At 51.2% G+C, this 12,295-nt stretch overlaps 1 protein-coding gene across 1 annotated transcript; it reads right to left on the bottom strand.

Annotated features, from left to right (window-relative positions):
- Nucleotides 1-2,306: 2,306 nt before the first annotated feature.
- Nucleotides 2,307-5,482, bottom strand: prtp (thioredoxin domain-containing protein pretaporter). Its single transcript, XM_029111235.1, has 5 exons — nt 5,364-5,482; nt 4,960-5,222; nt 4,036-4,560; nt 3,618-3,851; nt 2,307-3,155 (listed from the first exon to the last, which is right to left on the bottom strand). Exons 2-5 carry the CDS (start codon nt 5,179-5,181, stop codon nt 3,024-3,026), a joined length of 1,113 nt encoding a protein of 370 aa, XP_028967068.1. The 5' UTR covers nt 5,182-5,222; nt 5,364-5,482; the 3' UTR covers nt 2,307-3,023.
- Nucleotides 5,483-12,295: the final 6,813 nt, after the last annotated feature.

Raw genomic sequence — 12,295 nt, 5'->3', positions numbered from 1 at the left:
CTTTCGTTGCATTGTGGTGAGAGAAATTCCTTCGAAGCTCCAGCAAAAAAATTCTTACGGTGCATACAGCGCACCGCGGTTGTGTTGGCAAGTTCTTTCTTCTTCCCTCTACTTCTCCATTCTGAGGTGTCGTTCGTGCTTCAGTAAACAAATAGATACATACATGTATACGGACTCCGTATCTTCGGCTCGCGGACGCATCCGCACAAGCTGCACGCCGGCCGGCTCCACTGAGCGGCTGTCAGATACGCTCAGAATTCACGTCAAAAAGTCGTTCGCTGCAGTTCCCCATCTGCCGCAAAGGAATCTTCTCCGTTAAAGACCTTCGGACTTCACGATACCTCTCTGGCGGTGCCACCTCCATCCGTTGCGGTGATACAATATATCAGACGTTCCTCTCGGTGCTTTCGCACCAAATGGAATCCAGCTGCCTTTTTCTTTCGTTCTCCGTTCGAATATATTCAGCGGACTATACAAGTCGCCATCCGTCACGTCAAACCTCTGATAACCACGAGTACCTAATCTTGGGCGATTCCCAAAAGTCTGAATTTTCCGCTTCCGCTCCGCGAAACTGCATCGAGCGTTCCGCTCGATTTGTATTCAGCCGAGTCTCTCGGTAGTTCGTCGGGAAGCTCGTCAAAGGCCAAGAGCCGACTACTGATGTAAGGTGTACCGCATTTGAGTTCTGAGGCTTCCCAGGTTTGGAGGCTTCCTGGAAACCTAACCTTCGTTTGGAGGCTTCCAGGAAACCTAACCTTCCTTTGGAGGCTTCCTGGAAACCTAACCTTCCTTTGGAGGCTTCCAGGAAACCTAACCTTCCTTTGGAGGCTTCCTGGAAACCTGACCTTCCTTTGGAGGCTTCCTGGAAAGCTGGAAACCGAAGGTTCCCCAATATAATTTGAGCCCCGCCTCCCCGGGATTCGAGCGAAAGTTTCGGGGATGCAGAGGGAAAATACGGGCATTCCGCGGATCAAATCCCGTCTGTTCGTCTTCCCTTCTCCCAGGATGAGATCTAATCTCCGGCACACGATATCTCGAGCATCAAGGAGCAGCTCCTCATTGCTCATCCTGATGCGTCGTCCAAGAGCGTATCTATTTCGTGGACATGACCTTCTGTCCACCGGAGACAGTCATAGCTGAGTCGGTGCATAGATAATTAGAAAAGCAGGTCTCCCAACGAATAAAAGCAAGAAGACCGCTATCCTTCATCTTCTGAGATATAAACACATCTGACTCACCGAAACCCATGTACTGATAATCGACATGATTATCAGGGCTGTTCTTCTTTCCAATTTTGAAGTGCTTCAATAGTTTGGACATTGTACAATGGAGCTCGGCTCGTCGGAAATTTCACTGTCTAATCCTCATTAGTGTTCATCCACAACATGATGTAGTAGTGGCACTTCAATACAATCATCGAGCTTCGCTCCTCCACCGGTCAGGATTCAGGATGGATCCTCTCGCTCCTGACGATGATCTTTGCCACTCCTGGCTCAGGAACTCGGGCTCCTGCGGCCGTCGACTCCGATCATCGAGCTCCGAGTTCACCACACCGGAGCCATGTTGTTCGTCCCTCATATGGTTGGCCACAGCTGACGTTCGAATACAGTCGCAGCTGCTGATGATTCGATGACGAGACCTGATGTAAACAGCATCGTACCTGTCTGGCGCCACCTGGCGGCACCTCTTCGAAACATGCGCGGACTTGAGGGACATGGTACCTCGAGAGAACTTCTCTACACTTCCACGCGGATCATCCTGAGCCTCGGTGGCAAAGATATTAGGTGAACCAAACAATCATGAACATCTCACTCCATTTATTCGCGGGTGAAGAAAACAACCCCGATGAGATCCCAAGTCGAGAATAATCCCGGATTTCTGTAATCAGTAGACGATGGGAGGTCTCTCGGGTCACGACGGACGTGACAATGCAACTCGTTCGGAGCATTGGTACGGGGACGATGCGGGCGGACAGCGTCGTTCTCCGATCTCTTGGGATGTGAACGTGCTAAAATCTTCACTGACACTCTTAACCTCATTGTTTGTACTTGTTGGGGCGAGCAGGGTGCTCGTATCGGGGTAGCCTCCCGGGCGCTCTAATGGATCGACAATAATCGAGATAATGACACTAGTGGCGGCGATCGGCTGCTGTCGATACCCCTGGATGATGGGTCTCGCACTGTCCCCCTTCTTTTCCGTAGCCTCAGTTGGCCCAATCGAGATGCATTCGGAGGTCTGAGCCAGCTCGGGAAAGAATATACGACGCTCAACGAATAATTGGAGGACTAGTTTTGGATTGAAGTAATATATCACCAAGAAATTTATTGACATTCGTCGCCGAAAAAATCCAACTAGAGCATATTTGTAAGTTTTGAGAGAGGAAAACGAGATCCTTCCCGATCACACTTTAGCCTACGCTCCCTTCAGAATCCCTCTCGTTAGGAGGAACTCCGTCGATTTTTCTGTGCTTCGAGGTCTATGGGTCACTGTGTTTCCATGGGAGTAAGTTCTCCAAAGTATCGGACTCAGCTTGTCCGCTGACCCCTCGACGGGTCAAGTGTATCCATCATCTTATACTAGCGCAGTTCCATACGAGCGTCCCTGCCTGCGGGAGACCCTCGGTCATTCAGCCTACGAAATAGATATTCCCGACTTCGTTCCCCGAGTCTCATCGCGTCGATTGTCGGAATCTAGAGGTTACCCGCTTATATGCTCGTTTCAGGATTTTGAGCATGATTCGAAATCCCCCTATTGGCTCCGCGCAGCGACCGCTGGATAAACGCAGAAATTTGATGAATAGAAAAAAAGTACAATATTTCGATATTGGGATGATGCAAAAATATCGACGTGGCAAATCGACTCCTTAAGAAGAATAAGCCTAACTGCTACGAGTCGGAGAGGCAACGCAGCGAAACGAGGACCTTTCGGAGTTGGGCAGCCGCAATCGGACTTGGTTCACTCACTAACCCTCAGTTCAGTAATTGACGGGATGAGTCCGCGGTAGAGAGGTTTCTGTGAATCTTCTAAAGTTCGTCCTTGGTTCCTGAAAGGTGGCGCTCGACGAATTCTTTGAGATCGTCCAAGTCTCGGCTTCCGTTGTACTCCTCGACGCGCGCACCGTCCTTGTAAAGGATCAAGGAGGGATAGCCCTGGATCTGCAAGAGACGATGAGTCATCGTCAGATTTCCGTGCTCTAAGCTTCCGCTGAAACATATATTGTCACGAGACGCTCGAAGAGCCTCATGGAAGCCACACAGCAAAAGCTTTCAGATTAGAGCCGAGGAGTTTCAAGAAGTTTTTGGATCGCCATCGGGAATTCGCGGTTTATCGAAGGGAATTCGCCGTGGCGAGAGCTAATCTGCCCATTTGAATCGAAAGGCATGAAAAGAGTTTCTCATTGAAGCGCGGAATTGAACCTCGATCCTGGAGATTCATCTGGCGCCTAAATTGAGTCGCAGCGATCGATAGCTGGCTGGCTCCGTTCCATTGGTCTCTTCTCGGTCGCTGCGCAGATTTAGCCTCGAGGATTGCTCGCGCGGGGAGGACTTCAACTCGAGAAAGAACGAGGATCGATGCATCGCTGGAATTCCGGATCATTGAAGCATGCAGCACCTTACCTCTTTCTCGCTGCAGATGCGGTCTTGTTCCGTACAGTCAACCTTGGCGATTTTGGCTGTAGTGACTTTCCTCGCCAAGTCGGTCCAAGTCGGAGCCAAGTTTCGGCAATGTCCACACCACGGGGCGAAGAACTTGACGAAAGTAACGCCGGACGCGATCGTGGATTCGAAGGTGTCCTCGGTCAAGAGGAGAGGCGCAGCCTCAGGGTTCTCCTCTTCGTGTTTCGCCTCTTCCTGTGGAGTGAAGAGGTATCTTTCCTGAGCAAAGTGGAAGCTTTCCGCTTTCTAGGATTCTTCCGTTCATCCTTGTCTGCAGACCCGGAAGACTTTCCGAGCGATCTGGGCATATGATTCGGTTAGACTTCCATCTCGACTGAGGGTAATTGAGGGAATCGTGGAATTAATTCGAGTCAGTTACCTTCACGAGCTTGTCAACGAATTTCGTGAGATCTTCAATCGTGCGAGACCCTTGGTACTTCTCGACTGTCTTTCCACCATTCTGGAGGAACAAGAGGGTAGGATATCCCTTGATCTCGAATCGGGAACAAACAGCTTTGTGTTCGGTGCAATCCACGCTGGCAATGGTCACTCCCGTGGATTCAGCATAGCTGGCGGCCAAGTCTTCCCAGGTCGGAGCGAGGTTCTTGCAGTGTCCGCACCACGGAGCGAAGAATTTGATGAAGTGCTTGCCTTCCTTGACATGTTCGTCGAAGTTGTTCTCGGTGAGCTCGTAGAGACCTTTCGGCTGTTTTTTCTCGATAGTCTTCTCTCCCAACTTCTCCGAAACGAAGGAACTGAGAGCATCCAATTCTCGGCGTCCTCGATACTTCTCGCCGTCCGAGTATTTACCAGCTTCGAAGAACTTGAGGGTCGGATATCCCTGGATGTCATGCTTCGAGCACAAAGCAGTTTGTTCTGTACAGTCGACTTTGGCGATGACAACCTAATTGAATGAGTTATCTGCACATTAGAGGAAGCAGAACTTTTCATTTGATCAGATAATAATGTTCATGTGGGCCAATGACGACATTTCAAGCCGGGAAATGCGTCACTCCTCATTCGAAGCTTGAATTCTTTCGGGAAATTTTTCGGGAGCAGGGAGTCAATCTGAGAATTGATCGCAGCGACTGCGGAAACCTCATGACGAAATGGACGAGGGTAAACGGGGAAGAGCTCCAAAAGCGCCACAACAACGTTCGTGGTCATGAGTTCATGGGTCGGCGCGACGGCTTTCCATGCAGCCGTGCCTGGACACCTCTTCAACATCGACGCACCGGTCGATCCCGCTCGATAATGCTGAGCATGAAGCATTCTCAAAAATGTTTCCCCTACCATTCCGTACCTTGTCATTTTGAGCGAGTTTCTCCCCCAGTTCCTCCCACGTTGAGGCTAGTCTCTGACAATGACCGCACCATGGTGCATAGAACTTGACGAAATATGCTTTATCTTCGAGCGCGTCGAAGGCTGCCTCATCGAGCGAAACCACCGAGTCTCCTTTGAAAAGATCATCCTCTGCAGAAACCGCGGCAAGGAGCGCTGACAGTGCAACGACGGCGAGCTTCATGTCGACGATGGGCCCACGCAAATTTTACCGAAATGGGTGATCTGAAACGTCAGAACGGCTTCTTATGCCGACGTTGTCAATCCACAGGAAGCGGCACTTCAGCTCGACCAGGATATTCGCCAGCATGTCCACGATGCTGCATCGAATTGCACCACGAGACATTGTCAAATATTTGTACGTACCCTCGGTTTCGTCAGACAGGTGAATTGAACGTGACTAGACGCAGTCCTACGAGCCCCGCATAAGATACACACCGGCTTTGCCACCTATCTACAGCGGCCGCCGCCGCAGAAGTGACGTCTGCTCCTCAGAATTTCCTCCTCTCCCATTATGTTTTCTTCTGGAGGCGCCAATATTCAAGTCTCGATTCATTTCGACTCAATCGATTCATGGCGAGGACCAGGCCCCGGTCGGAGCGTTTCACACGTCTTCATCGATGCGCAGAATTTTCCCTGGCAAGCGAACACCGTTCCCCGCAGAGTTCCCGAGGCAAAGTCGAATCCCGAGTGTTGATGACCCCCCAGATCGGAAGTTTCCCCGGGAGAATGGAGAAAGCTCGCGAAGTAAGTCCGAACTCGGGATTCGTACTCATAAGTAGAAGTTGAGCTTCGTCTCAAAGACTCGAATTGGAAAACCTCGATATATCCACAGCGGTGCTCGCGACAAGAGCGACCCCTGGCGGTTGTAGCAGTCCCCAACCTTGCAGCTCACAAGCAGGCAGGCACACCCTGGTCCACGGCTGGCTTTACGGGAATTCGATTTCGAGATCCTTGACGTCGAAGAGCTCATCTGGTTGTCCTCCACGGCTCCAGACGCTGGCCGCGTATCGCTAGGGTAGTATGTCGCTATAGGAAGCTGTGCAACCTCCTACTGTTTGACTACCCCCAGTGTGCAGAGTGACATTTGAACCCCACGACTCCGGACGCCTCGGAAGGATGGGTAAGTTTCATTCTATGGGAGCTCTGTCGATCCAGCCGGCGTATCACGAGAAAGTGCCACTACAAACGAGCATCGTCGGTCAGAGTGCACTCATCGCTTGACCTGAGTTCGCAATGAGCGCTCCCGGTGAAATGGAGATCGCTCTTCGACCGGTGACATTTTTGCGAGTGTCTCCGGATGAACGCCGACGAATGCCGCTCACTGTCGGCTCGTATCGGCGCTCGCCGCGTTCGGATCCGATTGAATGTTCGTTATCAACGACATGAACCGCACCCAACAATCGACCTTGCACCTAGTTAAGAGATCTCTGCTCGTCGCCGCCACCGTCGTCGTATCGAACACAGCACATGACTGACAACTGTGCGCTAGCCTCCTTTGCCCCGCTGTTTAGCGCCACACGTTTTTGTGAGAAACACTCCGTTTCCGAACCCATAGTCGAGATGCGTCCGGATCATAGTTTTTTCGTTGACGAGCACAGCGACTTTATTCACTCCGTGTTATAGAATAAGTGAAAGGTGTGGTCGTTGCCTTGGCACGGATGATTCTGGTCGGCGGATATTACTGCAGATCATGACAGGCGGCCGGTGTCTCCCAGCGGTGCGTTTCTCTTATATAGAGTTTCGAGAGTTCGAACACGAGGTTCTCGATCGATTGGACGACCGCTGTTGGATTCGGTTGCCGGTTGCTTCAAAGCTATCGGATGGACGTCGCTCTCGATGGATGGACGAAGCGCTCTGACAACAGCGATTTCCGGTCCGTACAGGACGTGTAATGAGCTTCTCCAGTCTGTTAGAAGAGCCCCATTGTTCCCCGTGAACCACAGTGAAGCGACGACAGTGTGTTCCGCGGCATCACAATAATAACAGCGCGGTTCAACAGGGTTCGGCGTCGGCGAGGACTTCACGGGAATCTCAGGAACCGAAAAGTAGCTGTTCCGTCATGCCCTTGACTGTTGAAGCCAGTAGAGCGGGTTTAGAGAGCGGGACTGGGTCAGTTATGGTAGAAGTAGTAGAGATGCCCGCGACTTTGTACAGGAGCAGCAGCACCGTCAACGGCCGAAACCCGAAGGTTTCTCTGCGAATCACGGCCGACCAAGGCTCACAATGACACACACTCGACCGGCAGCACGACCTACATTTTTGACGTGAGGCATGCCGATCGTAAGGGTAAAGAGAGCTTGCCGGGAATCAAATGGAGGCAGGGCTCCTTGGATGGAGCTCCATGTTTGTGGACAAATGAATCGGATTTGTGACGACGACTTTCCTCAAATCGAATGATGTTGTCGAGGAACTCCGCACAGTCGACGCGACGTTGCCATCTGCCCCTTAGAAGACGCCTGTCTTGCAGAGAAGGTCGAATCAGTGAGCGACGGCAACCAAGAAAGTAAGCGCATCCCGAAATCGACATTGCCGAGTCTCGCGAGGATGGCGATAGAATACACGAGCAAACATTAAGCATTTTCATAGCTTTCTTCTGCCGGGGCGCTGGGTCGGAATTCACCGCACAATGGGTTCGGGAATTATCGCGGTGCCTTCACTCGATCCTTTGTTCTCTCCTCTGGCATCTGTTTTCGGTCTTCAGTTCCATTTTCCTTCATGAGAAAAATGAAAAAAAAAAGGGTGAAGCGGTCGCCTTCTACTTCTGTCGCGAATCGATTCCGTTGCAGTGGCTCCGGACTTCTTTGAGCCGTGAGCATCATTAACTTGAGGGCCATCTCCTAAAAAATCTGAGTGACGGAACTAAAAGCACTCTCCAAGCTGTAAAGCCTCTTCATAACCGCTGAATGACCGCAGCTCGAGCCGCGTATCTATGTGAGCCTCATGTTAATTGCCCTCTGAAAATAAAAATTGCGACCCCTGGGCTAATCCATCTGAACTCGATTGATGGTGGGGCTTTAGTTGTGGAAATTATTATTCGAGCTCTAAAACGACGCGAAGTCCGGATGGGCATCGGAGCCTCGCAAGATCGCTGGAACGGCGATTAAGAAATGAGAGGAGTGATCTTGGGAACAGTTCTTCGCCAAATGTTAAGAGCTTGGCCGGAAGAATTCTGAGGATCGGAACAGTTAGGAATTCCGAACCGTCCCGTCAGACGCGGCATGTGCCGATCCGGGTCGACCGCGCCGATTCGAAAACCGGCAGGAACCTCCGCGATCTCCAAACAGCGAATCCGCGCATGACCACACGTGAATGGGGAGCACGTGCTTGGAGTATCGCTCATTCATCCATCGATCGATCGATCATTCGATCGGTCACCATCGTAGAGATCACTGCCCTTCGAATCGCAGAGGAGCATCAACAGGCTGGATTGTCCGGCTGACGAGCTTCTGTACTTGAAGCCTCCTTCAATGGCGGCCCAACTTATTTGCCGAAAGTCTATGCAAAGTTCTCGAATTGTAACGGTGCATTCTGCTCAACCCATCGCGGGACGCATCCCGTCGGAGTTTCGAATGAGATTGTGGGCCTTCGAGAATGAATACGGGCGTGTCGCTGCCCGACGGGCGTCATCCGGGTTTCCTCTACCAACTATCGCTTAAACACTCTATGAGAAGAAGAAAGGGAGGGGATTGTGGACTCCACAGCTATATTTACCCCGTCGAGCGGGGCTCAGTTAAGCCCGAAGGCTTCCCGGTTAACAGAAACCAACTTCAAGAGAGTTGTTTACAACTTCCCCGAAACGGGCCTATCAAGCTCGGCGGGCGACCAGGTAGTTATCTGCACAACACATGCATCGCACAATGAACGATTTGCAGTCCGCAGATAACATAGCGTGGAACCGCCAAAAAATTCGAATGCTTGGAAGTCATGCCGGTGCAATTACGTTCAGAGCGCGTTCGGAAGAGGAATCGCTGCTCCATGGCGGGATGGAGGGATCATTGTTTCCGATAAGCGGAACTCGTCGTCGATTTCGACGAGATTATCGGAGAAATCGACTCAACCTTGACCAGTAGTACGCAGAGATAAAGAGCCAACCCACTCGGTCGATGAGTTTGCGGAGTGGGAAAGTGAACCTAAATAAGGTCGATCTATTCTTCGGAGGACGTTCATTATTCAGCGTAGATGAATCGAGCGTTGTTTCGAATCAGGGTCGCCACGAAACGAATCCGAGACGTCGGAATAGCAGTAGCCATGCGAACGCTTACTTAGATTCGGGCCTCACCGTTGCTGCCAGCTCACCGTCGTCATGTTGCCTTGTCGTTGATGATGATAACGATGGTCTACGAGGGAATCGCACCTGTCTGAAAGAAGCTTCGTCAATTCGGTTCAACAAATAGGAAAACCGCTACTTCGAGCCGTTTCAGCACTGTTCCTGAGAAAACGTGCTCTTAGAAATAATGTAATAGAAGCAGCGAAATCAAAAGATGGCGTTCGACCACTATGGAATCTTGAGGGAATGTTCCCCATCGCTCGTGACTCCGCACGCTGATTTCTACACAAGGACAAACACGATATCAATCCGTTCACGCTCGAATCGAATAGGGACATTCCCATCTTCCCAGTTCGCTCCCAGAGTCTCCCTCTGAAATTTCCTGGCAGGCACTCTTCCACGTTCATGGGGATCCGTCTCGGATCGAAACCTCAAACAAAACTATCCGGAATGATATGCAAATTGAAACCAATTTAAACGATCACTACAAGTACGATTATGGTCTTCCCACGTGCAGATGAAATCTTTTGCGTGACTGATCTGCATAATGGCATGACCGCCCAAGTGACTCCCATCGAATTCAACAACTCGTCGTCTGACAAATGTTCCCCTCCTGTCCGATTCTCCCGCGAGAATTTCTTTTCGGGGCACTGGAATTTATAGCCGCGCACGGAGTTTATCGTCGACTTCCATCGCCCGAATTCTACAACTACCCGCATCCGTACAATATTATTCAATCGAAGATCTCTATTGATCTTCCGCTCTGGACTTCTTCGAAGGTAGGAGGATTCCTGTCAGCGATCGATCCTCCATCAATGAATGATCCAGAAGATGAAAAGTGAAGTAGCGGCGAGGAACGAGAATCAACTACTGAATTATTCGGAATTTGATGACGCGGACCCTTTGCTCGCCTCGTTGCCGTGACTGGTTGTTTTGAGCCTAGCTGGTTTGAGCTTCCTTGTCGCTCGACGAATATGTCACCATGAGCCTTGAAGCGCTCTCTTTTTCTTCTATATGGGTCTTTGCCATATTTGGAAGGACCATGCGCGCCATGCGGCATTTGAGCTCTCGTTCCTACAGAGAGCATGTGCGTTTCTCCAACTCGGTGCCATAAATCGAGCAAGCAGTCAGAACCTTGCGCGGCGATAGAAGCACTGAACGTGTGCCAACCGACGATTGATCACAAACTCTCAAGAAACAAAGACGGAGAGAAACAGTGAGGAATTATTTAGGCGAGATTATCACCGGCTTTCTCCGACCGAGCGATCTCAGCTAAATCGGAAAACTGTCCGCTATCGACGAGTTGTGGCAATCTGACTCTGTCAGTCTGAAGATCTTCGAATCGTGCGTTTTATCATCTAACGTCGAATCCGAAGAGACGACGCCGTCTGTTTGGGGGGCCTGGTCCTAGCTCGGAGCCACGTGGCTGTGGAGATTTCCAGATCAATACGGCTTAAAAATTAGTATCTCGTAGATCGAGTCACGATAGCCTTGTAGGTTGCGGTCGAAACCACACCCGGAGTCCGAGCCGCGGACAGCCCGCGGGTTCCGCGCGGTCCGCACATCAGAGGAGGTGGGGTTGGACCGCTGCACCAGACGACCTTGTTTCCCGGGGAGCCATCCGAAACCGTTGGCAGGCTCATGTTTTTCGGCAACCCTGTAAAGACCTTCGGGAGACCGATGTTCTTCCTGCGGGCTCTGGTCGGATATCCCAGGGCTCTTCCTCCTGCAGTGAAACCCCTCAGACCACTGCACACCGAGGACCGAGACCTCACGCTTAGGGCATCGCTGAGTGACCTGGTAATCTTGAGTTGCGCTCGTAAGCTGGTACGGCTGAGGCGGCCGACATAGGCTTCAGATGTCTTGCGAGGTTCACATATCCACCGGTGGTGGCATACAGAGCATTGGCTGAATTTGACAAATCTCTAGCTTGTCAAGACTCATTCCCATTTCATGAACCTGAATACATATACGCGTTGATGCCTCGATGACCCACTCTTCTCGGTTGGCCGGGCAGTGGGGAAGGATATCATCCTCTGCGGTACGATATTTCGAAGCGATCCTCGCCCATAACGCCCTAATGTTCCTTAGCGAAATCGAAACTCACACGTACACCGTTCATGGAATCAGATCATCACAATCACACGATCCTTTCTGATACGTCACGAGTTCTAGAGCCGGAGCCGTAGAATAAGAAATTAACTTCGGAAGGCGATGAATCGACCAAAGTTCTCCAACGACGGGACGCCGCTCATCGAGCGCTGTCCTCCAGTATGTTCTACACAGAACCTGCCCATAGGTACAGGCTACTCATCGATGATTCCCGCTCCTGCCCGCGCCTGCTCCCTTCTGTAGGTGCATAAATATGCATTCCTGGAAAATATGTAAAGGCGGTACCCGCACGGGACAGAACTATCCCAGTGGCTCGTTGAGTCCACGGATTACTGCTAGCTCTGGTGCTCGCTATGTTGCTCGGATCGCTGCTCGTTCGACAGGCGGGTTGGTCGTTGTCTGGCATTCGCCATGCACTCACCACAGAAAGATCCAAGGTCTTACGACATAGGTTTGGCATGAAATGACAGGCAGAACTTCGACACGCCCTTCTTTTCGACATCAAGCACCCGACCCATTGAGTCAACAGGGATGGCAAACAATTTTCCTGGCCCGTCTTGATTAGTGCCGAAAACAAACTGAGACACCGTTGAGATCGCGAACAACCGGATGCCGATCCTGAGCTCATTCTCGGGCTCTGCGACGTTCCGAAAACATTCGGGACAGTCGTCACGGCACGACGGGCTCTCTATCCCAGTCCGGTGTGCTGAGCGAAACTGAGGGGGGGGGCTACCTTGCTCTGACATTTCTGCCACCGGCTCCGTCCGTCACATCGACCCATCGTTTCCATCAGGTCGATATAATCATACCGTGCTTGTTGAGACTTCATGAGCGACAGCTCGCAGGTCCTGATGTGTGCTGAATAATTAAACAGGACAGTTGGGTTATTCAAATGCTCGACCTAGGCGATCACGGA

This window comes from Galendromus occidentalis, unplaced genomic scaffold (genome assembly GCF_000255335.2).
Source record: "Galendromus occidentalis unplaced genomic scaffold, Mocc_1.1 scf7180000077419, whole genome shotgun sequence".
Classification (NCBI taxonomy): Eukaryota; Metazoa; Arthropoda; class Arachnida; order Mesostigmata; family Phytoseiidae; genus Galendromus; species Galendromus occidentalis.
The sequence above is the reverse complement of the archived record's forward strand: the minus strand, read 5'-3'. Positions and strand labels throughout refer to the sequence as shown.